The 15,316-nt window shown below is 40.7% G+C and overlaps 1 protein-coding gene across 2 annotated transcripts in view; it reads left to right on the top strand.

Moving 5' to 3' along the window:
- LOC140212615 (dysbindin-like) overlaps positions 1-15,316 on the top strand; it is a 302,042-nt gene that overhangs the window by 171,243 nt on the left and 115,483 nt on the right. For both annotated transcript variants that reach the window (XM_072283635.1, XM_072283634.1), the window contains exon 6: positions 11,995-12,127. In XM_072283635.1, coding sequence (XP_072139736.1) covers positions 11,995-12,127 — 133 coding nt within the window. The remainder of the gene's footprint in view (positions 1-11,994; positions 12,128-15,316) is intronic.

Here is a 15,316-nt window from a genome sequence, read left to right as displayed (position 1 = left end):
GAGGACCTTAGATCATTGAAATTTTACATTTTTCATGGCAAAATGGAAAGCTCTGTAAAATTTGCATCTTATGTGACTCAAATGAAATAACAATTTTATGTACTTTATTGGTGTTCATAATTCTGTGATGGAGTTTGAGAGGACATGTCTAAAACTTCTTTGAATGTAAATGCTCCATGTGATTTCATTCATTTTATTGAGACTGTTTTATGGAAAAAAATGAATTGTCAGCACAAAGCTGCATTATATACCATGTGAGAAATTTGTAGTTAAATTATATATAATTTGTTGGCCATAAATGCTTGACAGCTTTTTAAAAGTCATTCACTGCTTGTAATCAAAGCAGTTGGAGGTTCCTGTTCCTATTCTCGAACATTACTGTATGTTGGGCTTTTCAGTATGCGCATAGTTCTTGTGAGTCTCTGCATGGGTGCATTTCAGACACTGTAAGGTTTGTTCCCCTTTGGCACAGGAGTCTTTTTGAAGTGAAGAATTTGCATACTACTTTGTGGCCATTGTATCTACCTTAAAGCAATACATGGTCTCCTGATTTTTAGATTTACAAACTATGCTAATTCAAAACTGCTTTATTGCTGAATTTTATTGTTTTTCTTTTATATACAGCAATTTAACCTGATTTTGAATCAGATTAATATCTTTAGATTTGAATGAAATTTCATTCAACAAATTCCTTTTTTTTAGAACAAGTGGATACTGCATATAAACGTTTGTGCAGAGAGTTGAAATCAACTTAGAATGTAAAAGGAATAGGAAACAGTTATGGAAAGAAATATGGCACACTTGTACAAGGATAAATACTTCAATCTATACCTAATGATGTAACTGATTTGTGACATTTTCAGCAATTACAATACCCAGGTCATCAATGTGCAAATAAAATGATACCACTTGCAACCAATTTATTATGTGAGGCATTATTGGGGATGCAGTTTAATTTGTAGGCCCACAGAGATCTGTTTATATTGCATATCTAGAAGCTTAACTGTCCTATTTAGTTAGAGAACAATTCACCAGCATAGTTAAACACATCCTGATCTCTTTTCCAGAAGTTTAAATGCTTAGATAGCAAAGAGGAGTCATGTTCAATATATACACCAAGATGAGCTAGGTTAAATTGCACAAGCACTCAATAAATACTCTAAACATTTCATGCTTGATACTACTATAGATTAATACTCTGATAGAAGCAGTAGCGATGTATGGACTTGGAAGTCTCGTTTAGAATAACAATAGAACCAGATTGGACTTCTGCTCTAGATTTGCAATTCTAACTATAGTGAAAAATCAACAGTGAAATGTGAATTCTTTGTCTGATAGTATGGTTTGAGGAAGTGATGGTGACTTGACACATTCGGCTTCAGGAGGATTGCACCTGTTTTGTTCACACAGCTGCAGCATCCTTATGAGTGTCAGCTCAGACATTCCTTTAATAGGATCTTATTAACAATGCAGAGGACGTCTTCAGGGCTGACACAACTTATGCATGAAGGATCCTATTATGTTCTCTATCTTGCTTTTCATGGGCTTGAGAAAATGTCACCTGTGATATGACTGACTAATATGACAGAGAAAGCAATGGCACAAAAATTCATAAAACGTATATTTTAACAGCAAATTACAACACCTACCCTTGCCAGAAGCATAAGCTTTGAGTTAGTAACATTTCCCAGAATGAATGGAAAATATAGAACATACAAAACAGTACAGACCTACGGTCCATGATATCGTGCCGACCTTTTCACCAATCTAAGATCAATCTAACGCTTTCCTTCCACATAACCCTCCATTTTATTTTATCCATGTGCCTTTCTAAGAGTCTCTCAAGTCTCCTTAATTAAAGATTAGCTTTATTTGTCACACATACATCAAAACATACAGAAAAGGTGCAAGTTTATAAGGAGTAGATTGCGAGGACAAGGGTCTATCTTATGTTAGGGAACCATTAAGTAGTCTAATGATAGCAAGATAGAAGCTGTCATTGAGCCTGGTGATATGTGCTTTCAGTCTTTTGTATCTTCTGTCTGATGGGAGGGGTAGAAGAGAGAATGCCCAGGTTGTGTACCATCTTTGATTACATTGACTCCTCAACTGAGGCAGAATCAGAATCAGGTTTATTATCACCGGCATGTGACGTGAAATTTGTTAACTTAGCAGCAACAGTTCAATGCAATACATAATCTAGCAGAGAGAGAAAAAGTAATAATAAATAAAATAAAACACAATAATAAATAAACAAGTAAATCAATTATGTATATTGAATAGATTATTTAAAAATGTGCAAAACAGAAATACTGTATATTAAAAAAATGGGATAGTGTCCAAAGCTTCAGAGTCCATTCAGGAATCGGATCGTTCCTGAATCACTGAGTGTGTACCTTCAGGCTTCTGTATCTCCTATCTGATGCTAACAGTGAGAAAAGAGCATGCCCTGGGTGCTGGAGGTCCTTAATAATGGTGAGATATAAATCGAATCCCTGGAAGAGAACCAGGAATATGGAGTCATTTCCAGCTAATTTGATTCAAATATTGAATATCTAATTGGTTTACACCAGAATATTGGATGTATTAAGATACTTTCAGCAAAAGCTCCCCCTCTCTTTCACATTCCTTTCACAGTTGCTGTGCTACTTAAAATCAGGTGCTAATATTGAAAGCAAGACAAACACTGCTAGATTCAGCTAGTTGCCAACATATAGAAATTTAAAAGATTATGATAAGATTATTCTCAGAATAGTTGATGCTATTGTATTTCTTTGTTCTACTGTGAATATCTGTAAGAAAATGAATCTCAGAGTAGTACATAATGACATATACATACCTTAATAATAAAATTTACTTTGAACTTCAGAAATTGTCTTTGGTCCCCAGGTATCATTACATATTCCAAAGCAAACCACTTAAGTGTTTAGACACTCCTGCCATGCAGCTTTATTGATCACAAAATATTGGATGAATGCAGGTAATTAAAGAAGAATCATAGGGCAAGAAATTGGCCATTCACTCCTTTAGACCTGTTTCGCTAATCACTTTGGGCATACCTGAAGGTCAGAAGGTCTAGTGTTTTGATATCCTTGCACATACTTTTTAAATGAGTACAAAATAGTGTGAATCGCTACATGAATTTCCACTTCTCCAGCAAATCCAAAGGAACTAGACATTATATTGTAATTTTACATCACAACATAAATTTGCACTTCCCTAGTGCCTTATATTCCAAAGGAACTTGACAGCATATCGTAATCTTGCTGTCAGATAGGAAAGGAGATTAAAGCTCAGTTATTATAAAAAGATTGATGAAAGAGGTCGTTTTTGAGGAGACAGAGGTGGAATTTTAAAATGATTATTGTGCGTATGAGAGCAAATGCAGATTAGTCAATATTAATGTTGTAATTAAGCAACATTATTATACAGAATGGTGGGTGGCGGCTTGCGCACAAAGGCATTGAAATAATCAAAACCAGGTATGAACTTAAGAGTTGGAGAAATGATAAATGGTAGGATGGAATTCAATTCAAGTTTAATTGTGATTCAACCATACATGAATACTCATGATTACAACGAAATGAAACAGCGTTAATCTGGGATCAAGGTACAAAACACAGTACCAACAGTCACATACAGCACAAAGCATACACAAGATAGCAAGCACAGATCGTATCACAATCACCACAATAAAAGTGTCCAAAACTCGCACCATTAATGTACAGCCATCCACGATAGAGCTTGTCTTTTGCCAAGTGAACACAGGGGGATCAGCACAAACTCCAGCCTGGACACTGCACCACACCGTCCTCGCTGGAGTGCACTGGCTTTGTTGCCTCTCTCAGACAACACCGTAGCTTGATGCCTAGTCCTCACATATACAAGATAACAAATACATACAGAGTATCAGTGAAATACAGCCACACAAAATATATATGTATATAGTCCAGACCTTTCAGTTCATTGAAATCTTCAGTTGATTGCAATAGAGCTTTCTTCTGCCGACCCCCCCCCCTTCCCCTGTGGATGCCATTTTCCTGGTGGTTCTGCAGTAGACCACAACAGAGCTTGTCTTCTGTTGAATGAATACTGGGAGGGCAGGACCGACCGTCCTGGACAGTGCACCATATCCCTCCTGGTGGAGTGCATCAGCTTTGATGCCTGTCTCCTGGCGGCTGTAAATAGGTGACACCATGGCTCGAGGCCTAGTCCTCAATGACTGAGGCCATGCAGCTCCCTCGCTATCTGCCCCTACTCTCAGCCAATAAATCAGTGAATCAAACTTGTGGCATACCAGATTAACATTGTCAAAATGGTCTGGCGATCACAAGAAAAGCAACCAAGATGGCCACTCACTATTGAACTTTAAGCCTCCATAACTTGGGCAGCACCACCAGTGAGCAACTGGCTGATGGTGTAGACCTGCACTACTTTTAAGTTCTTGACGTATTAACAGAATTTTGTGATCATTAAAAATACATTTAAATAGAACAGTAGCATCTTTTGTTGACCCTGTAGATGTCGTTGCTACCGAACGTGCCACCATCTTACCAAAACACCTGCCATCTTATTAAGGGAAAACAAAGCAACCAATCTTGAAAGTAGTTTAGATATGTGGTCAGTAACCGATTTCTGAAGTCAAATATAATAATGAGATGGAAAGTTGGATTGAATAAATGTGGCTGTAAGAGTGCTTTGGAGCAATGCATTCAGGCAAGTACATAGTATTCTGTTTTGCTCTTGATGTGTGCTTTGTAAATGGTGGAGAGGTTTGGAGCAGCAGGTAGTAAGTCACTGTGCAGGATACAGAGCTTCTAACGTACAGTTGCAAGAAAAAGTTTGAACCCTTTGCAGTTATCTGGTTTTCTGCATTTATTCCTCATAAACTGTGGTCTGATCTTCATCTAAGTCACAATAATTGACAAACACAATCTGCTTAAACTAATAACATATAAACAATTGTACTACTTCTCGTCAGTTCTGAGTACACCGTTTAAATAATCACAAAAGAGGTTCGACAAAGTTTGTGCACCTCTGGGGTATTGCCTCTTACAAAAGCTATTAGGAGTCAGGTGTTCCAATCAATGAGATGATATTGGAGGTGTAGGTTGTAGAGGTGCTCTGCCCTGTAAAGGAGACAAACAAAGGTTACTGACAGAAATCTGCTCTTCTCAAGAAAGATCTGTTTATGTGCATGTCTCCATCAACACAACTTTCAGAGGACCTGAGAAAAAGAATTGTAGTGATATATGAAGCTAGAAAAGGCTACAAAAGCATTTCTGAAGACTTGGGTGTTCTTCAATCTACAGTAAGAGAAATTGTTGACAAATAGAGGAAATTCAGTACTGTTGCTACTCTTGCTAGGAATGGGCGTCCTGCAAAGATCACAGCGTGCAATGCTGAAGGAGGTGAAAAAGAACCTAAGGATAACAGCAAAAGACCTGCAGAACTCGCTAGAACTTGCTAAAGTCTCTGTTCATGTGTCCACTATCTGAAAAAACCCCAAAGAAAAATTGTGTTCATGGAAGGACACCATGGACGAAGCCGTTGCTCTCCAAAAAAACCTTGCTGTACATCTCAAGTTTGCAAAGATCACCCCAATGTTGAACAGTTCTTCTGGGACCATGTTCTGTGGACAGATGAGACAAAAGTTGAATTTTTTGGCAGAAATGCACATTTCTATGTTCGGAGGGAAAAGGACACTGTACACCCCACCAAAATCTCATTCCAACTTTGAAGCATACTGGAAAGAGTATCATAGTTTGTGGCTGCTTTGCTGCCTCAGGGCCTGGACAGCTTGCAATTGTTGAGGGAACAATGTATTTACATTATATCAAGGCATTTTACAAGAGAGTGTCAGGGTAGCGGTCCGTCACCTAAAGCTTAAAAGAAATTGGATGATACAATAAAACAATGATCCGAAACACAAGAGTAAGTGAACAACAGAAAGGTTTAAAAAGAAGAAAATTTGTGTTTTGGAATGGCCAAGTCAGAGGCCAGACCTTAACCCAGTTGAGATGTTGTGGCATGACCTGAAGATGGCTGTTCATGCAAAGTATCCTAGAAATATTGATGAACTAATAAACAGTTTTGTATGGAGGAATGGTCTAAAATTCCTACTCGCCATTGTGCCAGTCTTTTCAGCAGCTACAGGAAATGTTTGGTGGAGGTTATTCTGCTAAAGAGGGTTCTACCAGTTATTAAATACAAGAGTTCACATACTTTTTCCAGTCTGAACTGTGAACTGAGTTCAATAAAGACATGAGGAAGTACAATTGTTTGTTAGTAGTTTAGGCTGATTGTGTTGTCTGTTATTGTGACTTAAATAAAAATCAGACCTCACTTTATGCATAACTAATGCAGAAAACCAGGTAATTGCAAAGGGTTGGTAAACCTTTTCTTACAACTGTACTCTTGTACTTCCAGTGTTAATCTTGATTATCAACATGAACCCATGAGTTGTTTATGTTGGACAACTAGGTGACGGTAATGTGTTTGAATGTTATCAGTGAGTGGTTTGACGTCCTCTGGTGAACATTTTTGCTGCCTGATACTGTTGTGATTTGGGTATTGTCATTTACCAGCCCAGACCTGTATGTTGTTTGGGGCTGACCGTGTGTAGGCATGCACTGCTTTATCTTCTGAGTATCCCTATTTTTCAAAGTGAAGAAGAAGGGTTACTGCTGAGACAACTGAAGAAGGTTAGGTCTACCACAATGTACAGAGTAACTGTTACCTTGATGTTTGGGTCTGAGATAACTAACCATCTATTTTAGGTTGCACATCTGATTTTAAATTGCTTTACTTAGCCTGAATCTGCTTTCTCAGTTGGCGTTTTACCTCCTCAAACTTTGCGTTCTTGGGTGGAACAGTGCGGTTCTTGGCAGAAGTAAAGCATTTTCTTTACTAATCTCCTAACAAGTTTTATCTATCTCTGGAGACAATTTATCTATTGATGTCTACTATAAGCCTATGGACTCTCACAGCTACCTGGACTATTCCTCTTCCCACCCTGTCTCTTGCAAAAACGCCATCCCCTTCTCGCAATTCCTCTGTCTCCGCCGCATCTGCTCTCAAGATGAGTCTTTTCATTTCAGGACGAGGGAGATGTCTTCCTTTTTTAAAGAAATGGGCTTCCCTTCCTCCACCATCAACTTTGCTCTCAAATGCATCTCTCCCATTTCATGCACATCTGCTCTCACCCCATCCTCCCGCCACCCCACTAGGGATAGGGTTCTCCTTGTCTTCACCTACCACCCCCACCAGCCTCTGGGATCAACATATAATTCTCCGTAGCTTCCGCCACCTCCAACGGGATCTCACCACCAAGCATATCTTCACCCCCCCCCTTTCTGCTTTCCACAGGGATCACTCCCTACACAACTCCCTTGTCCATTCGTCCCCCCCATCCCTTCCCACCGATCTCCCTCCCGGCACTTATCCGTGTAAGCGGAACAAGTGCTACACATGCCCTTATACTTCCTCCCTCACCACCATTCAGGGCCCCAGACAGTCCTTCCAGGTGAGGCGACACTTCACCTGTGAGTCGGCTGGGGTAATATACTGCATCCGGTGCTCCCGGTGTGGCCTTCTATATATTGGCGAGACCCGACGCAGACTGGGAGACCGTTTCGCTGAACACCTACAATCTGTCGGCCAGAGAAAGCAGGATCTCTGAGTGGCTACACATTTTAATTCCACTTCCCATTCCCATTCTGATATGTCTATCCATGGCCTCCTCTACTGTCAAGATGAAGCCACACTCAGGTTGGAGGAACAACACCTTATATTCCGTCTGGGTAGCCTCCAACCTGATGGCATGAACATTGACTTCTCTAACTTCCGTTAATGCCCCTCCTCCCCTTCTTACCCCATCCCTTATTTATTTATTTACTTATTTATTATTTTTCCCCTTTTTCTCCCTCTCTCTGTCCCTCTCACAATAACTCCTTGCCTGCTCTCCATCTTCCTCTGGTGCTCCCCTCCCACTTTCTTTCTCCCTAGGCCCGCCCATCCCATGATCCTTTCCCTTCTCCAGCCTTGTATCCCTTTTGCCAATCAACTTTCCAGCTCTTAGCTTCATCCCTCCCCCTCCTGTCTTCTCCTATCATTTCGGATCTCCCCCTCCTCCTCCCACTTTCAAATCTCTTACTATCTCTTTTTTCAGTTAGTCCTAACGAAGGGTCTCGGCCCGAAACGTCGACTGTACTTCTTCCTATAGATGCTGTCTGGCCTGCTGTGTTCCACCAGCATTTTGTGTGTGTTCCTCATAACTTAGCTAGCCAACTAGCCTGTGCTTTCCTGCTAATCTTGGCTCTTTCATCTTGCTCTCTAATGATATGCTCAAATCGTCAATAATGGAACAAATGTGCTGTGAGCATTGGTGCTGGTAACTTGTAATTTATCACTGTTTGACTATTCGGTTCACGAATGCAGAGACTTCTTTTGTAATGATGTTAATTAGATACCAGATATGTGATTAGAAGTCAAATATGATATGAATTGGGAAGTTGGTTTGAATTAATGTGTCTGTAATATTCTTAATTGATACTTCTTGTGGAATTCCTTGAGTGATTTTGGAGCAATACATTCAAACAAGTAGATAGTATTCAATCTGTGCTATGTAAATAGTGGGTTATGAGATAACCAGAAGCACTGGCTAAACCAAGTGATCCGTATTCTGCTGAGGGTTCAGTGAACCAGAAAAATACAAGAGATCCAGGTATGTCCTCCGGAAAGCCATCGTAGATGTGAAGTGGCAATTCCAGACCAAGGTTGGATCACAGAAGGATGCACGGCAGCCGTGGTGGGGCTAGGATGTGCCATTACCTCCTATAAAGCAAAACCAAGCAACATAAATGACGACAAAGTTTCACTCTCAGATAAGCTCAATGCCTTTTATACTTGTTTTGATAGACAGAACATGGAGGCACTTTCATGAACTCCCACAGCCCTCGACAACTCTGTGATTTCAGTTTCTGAGGCCAATGTGGGAGCATCCTTCAGGAGTTTGAATCCACAGAAAGCATCTAGCCCAGGTGATGTACCTGGCCGAATACTAAAGACCTGTGCAAATCAACTGGGTAGAGCATTTACAGACATCTTTGGTATTCTGAGGTACCCACCTGCTTTAAGCAGGCTTCAGTCCCCAAGAAGAATGTGGAAACCTTCCCCAATGACTATTATCTAGTAGCACTTACTTTCACTGTGATAAAGTGTTTTGAGAGGCTGGCCATGAAGCTTATCAACTCCTTTCTGAGGAGAGACTTGGATCCACTGCAATTTGCCTACCATGACAACAGGTCAACAGCAAATGCCATTTCATTAGCTCTTAACTCAGCTGTGGAACATCTGGACAACAAAGGTGCATACATCAGGATTCTCTTCATTGACTACAACTTAGCATTTAACACTATTATCCTGTCAACTAATCAGTAATTTCCAAGAACTAGGTCTTGATATATCTTTGCACGACTGGATCCTCGATATCCTCATTTGCAGACCCCAGTCAGTATGGTTTGGCAATAAAATCTCCTCCACAGTCACCATCAACAAAGGTGCACCCAAAGGCTAAGTGCTTAGCCCCCTGCTCAACTCACTTTATACTTGTGATTAAGCTCCAAAGCAATATTTTAGTTGGTTGATGACACCACTGTTGTTAACTGAATCAAAGGTGGAGACGAATCAACATATACAGTAGAGAAGGATTGAAAATCTGGTCGAATGGTGCCACAACAACTTACTGAATGTCACCAAAATCAAAGAGCTGATTGTTGCATACAAGGGGAAGAAACCAGAGGTCCATGAGACAGTTCTCATTCGAGGATTGGAGGTGCAGAGGCACTGTAACTTTAAATTCCTTGGCATTATCCTATCAGAGGATCTGTCCTGGGACCGGCACGCAAATGCCATCTCAAAGTAGACATAACAGTGGCTCTACTTTCTTAGAAGTTTGCACAGATTTGACATGTCATCTAATATTTTGACAAACTTCTATAGTTGCACCATAGAGAGTATCCTGACTGGTTGCATTAGAGCCTGGTATGGAAACACCAATGTCCACGAATGGAAGAGCCTACAAAAGTGGTGAATGCAGACCAGTCTGTCACAGGCACAGCCCTCTATCGAGCACATTTACAAGAGTGCTGCCACAAGAAAGCAGCATTCATCTTCAAGGACCCCCACCATCCAGGCCATGCTCTCTTCTCACGGTTGCCATCAGGAAGGAGGTACAAGAGCTTTAGGTCCTACACCACCAGATTCAGGAATTGTTATTACTTTTCAACCATCGGGCTCCTGAACCAACATGGATAACTTCACTCACCTTGTCTCTGATCTGATTCCATTGATAGGGCGCATTCAGCATGGATTTGTGAAAGGAAAATCATGTCTGACGAATCTCATAGAATTTTTTGAGGATGTAACTAGTAGAGTGGATAGGGGAGAACCAGTGGATGTGGTATATTTGGATTTTCAGAAGGCTTTTGACAAGGTCCCACACAGGAGATTAGTGTGCAAACTTAAAGCACACGGTATTGGGGGTAAGGTATTGATGTGGGTGGAGAGTTGGTTAGCAGACAGGAAGCAAAGAGTGGGAATAAACGGGACCTTTTCAGAATGGCAGGCGGTGACTAGTGGGGTACCGCAAGGCTCAGTGCTGGGACCTCAGTTGTTTACAAAATATATTAATGACTTGGATGAGGGAATTAAATGCAGCATCTCCAAGTCTGCGGATGACACGAAGCTGGGTGGCAGTGTTAGCTGTGAGGAGGATGCTAAGAGGATGCAGGGTGACTTGGATAGGTTGGGTGAGTGGGCAAATTCATGGCAGATGCAATTTAATGTGGATAAATGTGAAGTTATCCACTTTGGTGGCAAAAATAGGAAAACAGATTATTATCTGAATGGTGGCCGATTAGGAAAAGGGGAGGTGCAACGAGACCTGGGTGTCATTATACACCAGTCATTGAAAGTGGGCATACAGGTACAGCAGGCGGTGAAAAAGGCGAATGGTATGCTGGCATTTATAGCGAGAGGATTCGAGTACAGGAGCAGGGAGGTACTACTGCAGTTGTACAAGGCCTTGGTGAGACCACACCTGGAGTATTGTGTGCAGTTTTGGTCCCCTAATCTGAGGAAAGACATCCTTGCCATAGAGGGAGTACAAAGAAGGTTCACCAGATTGATTCCTGGGATGGCAGGACTTTCATATGAAGAAAGACTGGATGAACTGGGCTTGTACTCGTTGGAATTTAGAAGATTGAGGGGGGATCTGATTGAAACGTATAAGATCCTAAAGGGATTGGACAGGCTAGATGCAGGAAGATTATTCCCGATGTTGGGGAAGTCCAGAACGAGGGGCCACAGTTTGAGGATAGAGGGGAAGCCTTTTAGGACCGAGATGAGGAAAAACTTCTTCACACAGAGAGTGGTGAATCTGTGGAATTCTCTGCCACAGGAAACAGTTGAGGCCAGTTCATTGGCTATATTTAAGAGGGAGTTAGATATGGCCCTTGTGGCTACGGGGGTCAGGGGGTATGGAGGGAAGGCTGGGGCGGGGTCCTGAGTTGGATGATCAGCCATGATCATAATAAATGGCGGTGCAGGCTCGAAGGGCCGAATGGCCTACTCCTGCATCTATTTTCTATGTATGTTTCTATGTATTCTGGAGTTGGGTATATAACAGATATTAATTTCACCAGCATCCAATCTTCAGATTTGAATGTGGGTTGCAGATTGGATTTAAAACACAGCTCAAAGCAACTAGACCTCAGATGCTTGCATATGCATGAATGCGGCCTAGAATCTGTGGAGATTTACATTCATTTTGGGTGTCTGGAGTGTGGGTGCAAAGAAGGGAGTGTTTGAAAACTATATGTAATTCAAAGGAATTTTAATCTTTGAGTATTTTTATTTTTTATTTTTAAAATTAAATTAGTTTTAAATTGAAAGCATTGTCTTAGCTATTTGCATGCTTTTCATCTCTTGCAGCTCAGTTAGAAGAAGAGTTTGAAGATCTGGAAGGACACTTGTTGTATTTGGAAGATATCTGTGAACAATGTGATATTGAGCGTTATAAGCAATTACAAACTCTGCGGCTGGAGAACTACAAGAAGCAAAAGAGGTAAGCATTGACAATTACTTCACTATTCTGCTGTTTGTTATACAGTACACTAGGGCAACAAGAATAGTTAACATTGGTAAGGAGATAAACAAAAATAGATGTTTCATGAAAGGTAATTAACTTGAAACGTTTACTGCTCCTCACTTTACAAATACTGTCTGATCTGGAGTATTTCTAGCACTGCATATTTCAATCATCTGCAGCTCTTCCCTTATTTGCCAATTTACTTTTGCTTCTCAACTCTGCCTTGTTCTTTGCTATATTTCATGCATTGCTTTAACAAACACTGTAATATTTTAACATTTATTGAGTTTGTCTTTTGGAACAGAACAAAAGAAAAGTTCCCTGGTCTTTACATTTTATTCTTTGGATTCAAAAAAACATAATATTTATGAATCAGAACAATCTTCATTATGTATGATGTGCGCGATCATGGTCCTGACCATGATTGTTTTTGGCAATTTTTTCTGCAGAAGTCATTTGCCATTACCTTCTTCTGGTCAGTGTCTTTACAAGATGGGTGACCCCTGGCTATTATCAGTACTCTTCAGAAGATTGTCTGCCTGGCATCAATGGTTGCATAAACAGGACTTGAGATATGCAACAGCTACTCATACGACCATCCATCATTTGCTCCCAACGCTTCATGTGACACTGTGTTACATAATGCCCAAGGGCGACCTACAAGCTGACGGACGAAAGAGTGACCTTGTACTTCTTTTGGTAGAGACATATCCCCATCCCAACACTTTCAAAACAAGCTATTGGTCATATTTATTACTTTAGTTCTTCCCTTAATCAGTCCCTTTGTTGTCATAATGAAGACTGTTGCGTTCATCTCTTGAGCTGGGTTATATTGTTATTTCAAATGGTCTTCTCTGGTCAATTTGAGATTGGCTCTATCTTGTTAGATGCCATGTTGTCAACTCTCTACAATTGGCCTCTCATTCCAGGTTCAATCCTAATTGGTGCAGCTGTTGTGGAGTATGTATATTCCCCCTGTGATTACATGGATTTCTGCCATATAATGCTCTAGTTTTCTCCATCTTGCAAAGATTTGAAGTTCAATTAACCATCTGCAGTAAGAATTATCTCTTTAGTATAAGTAGGTTGCAAATAAATGAAGGTGTTTGATGGTCAAATAAGAGAATAAGTTACAAGGGAAGTAGAAAATAAGGAAGAAGTGTATTGAAGTGAGGAAATTACTCTTCTGAAAGCCAGTGTAGGCCCAGGGGGAAAAAGACTCCCTCCTAAGTCATAGTAAATATAGCACTGCTATGTGAATAAAGTATATTGAGTGGCAACTTGTTCTTTCTTATGGTTCCAACATACTGATTCTAGCAGCTATGTTTCATTAGGAGTTTGAGGAGGTTTGGTATGTCTCAACTTTCTGCAGAATCAGGATCAGTTTATTGTCACCAGCAGGTGGCGTGAAATTTACTACCTTAACAGCAGTGGTACAATGCAATACATGATAGTATAGAAAGAAAAAAATTAAATAAATTACAGTAAGTGTATATTAAGTAGTTAAGTTAAAAATAGTGCAAAACAGAAATAATATATATAAAAAAGTGAGGTAGTGTTCTTGGGTTCACTGTCCATTTAGGAATCATATGGCAGAGGGGAAGCGCAGTTACTGAATCACTGAGTGTGTGCTTTCAGGCTTCTGTGCCTCCTTCCTGGTGGTAACAATGAGAAGAGGGCATGTTCTGGGTGATGGGAGTTCTTAATAATGGACTCTGCCTTTCTGAGGCACCACTCATAGAACCGTAGAAAACTACAGCACAGAAACAGGCCTTTTGGCCCTTCTTGGCTGTGCCGAACCATTTTTCCACCTAGTCCCACTGACCTGCCCCTGGACAATATCCCTCCATACACCTCTCATCCATGTACCTGTCCAAGTTTTTCTTGAATGTTAAAAGTGAGCCCGCATTTACCACTTCATCTGGCAGCTCATTCCACACTCCCACCACTCTCTGTGTGAAGAAGGCCCCCCCAATGTTCCCTTTAAACTTTTCCCCTTTACCCCTAACCCATGTCCTCTGGTTTTTTTCTCCCCTAGCCTCAGTGGAAAAAGTCTGCTTGCATTCACTCTATCTATGCCCATCATAATTTTATATACCTCTATCAAATCTCCCCTCATTCTTCTACGGTCCAGAGAATAAAGTCCTAACCTATTCAACCTTTCCCTGTAACTCAGTTTCTCAAATCCTGGCAACATCCTTGTAAACCTTCTCTGCACTCTTTCAACCTTATTAATATCCTTTCTGTAATTTGGTGACCAAAACTGCACACAATACTCCAAATTCGGCCTCACCAATGCCTTATACAACCTCACCATAACATTCCAACTCTTATACTCAATACTTTGATTAATAAAGGCCAATGTACCAATAGCTCTCTTTACAACCCTATCTACCTGTGACGCAACTTTTAGGGAATTTTGTATCTGTAATCCCAGATCCCTCTGTTCTACTGCGCTCCTCAGTGCCCTACCATTTACCTTGTATGTTCTACCTTGGTTTGTCCTTCCAAAGTGCAACACCTCACACTTGTCTGTATTAAACGCCATCTGCCATTTTTCAGCCCATTTTTCCAGCTGGTCCAAATCCCTCTGCAAGCTTTGAAAACCTTCCTCACTGTCCACTACACCTTCAATCTTTGTATCATGAGCAAATTTGCTGATCCAGTTACCACATTATCATCCAGATCATTGATATAGATGACAAATAACAATGGACCCAGCACTGATCCCTGTGGCACACCACTAGTGAGAGGCCTCCACTCAGAGAAGCAATCCTCCACTACCACTCTCTGGCTTCTTCCATTGAGCTAATGTCCAATCCAATTTGCTACCTCTCCATGTATACCTAGCAACTGAATCTTCCTAACTACCTTCCCATGCGGGACCTTGTCAAAGGCCTTACTGAAGTCCATGTAGACAACATCCACTGCCTTCCCTTCATCCACTTTCCTGGTAACCGCCTCAAAAAACTCTCATATATTGGTTAAACATGACCTACCACACACAAAACCATGTGGACTCTCCCTAACAAGTTACTGTCTGTCCAAATACTTGTAGGTCCTATCTCTTAGTACTCCTTCCAATAATTTATCTACTACCGATGTCAAACTTACCGGCCTGTAATTTCCCGGATTACTTTTAGAGCCTTTTTTAAACAACAGAAC

This window comes from Mobula birostris, chromosome 19, assembly GCF_030028105.1.
Source record: "Mobula birostris isolate sMobBir1 chromosome 19, sMobBir1.hap1, whole genome shotgun sequence".
NCBI classification, from domain to species: Eukaryota; Metazoa; Chordata; class Chondrichthyes; order Myliobatiformes; family Myliobatidae; genus Mobula; species Mobula birostris.
The sequence above is the reverse complement of the archived record's forward strand: the minus strand, read 5'-3'. Positions and strand labels throughout refer to the sequence as shown.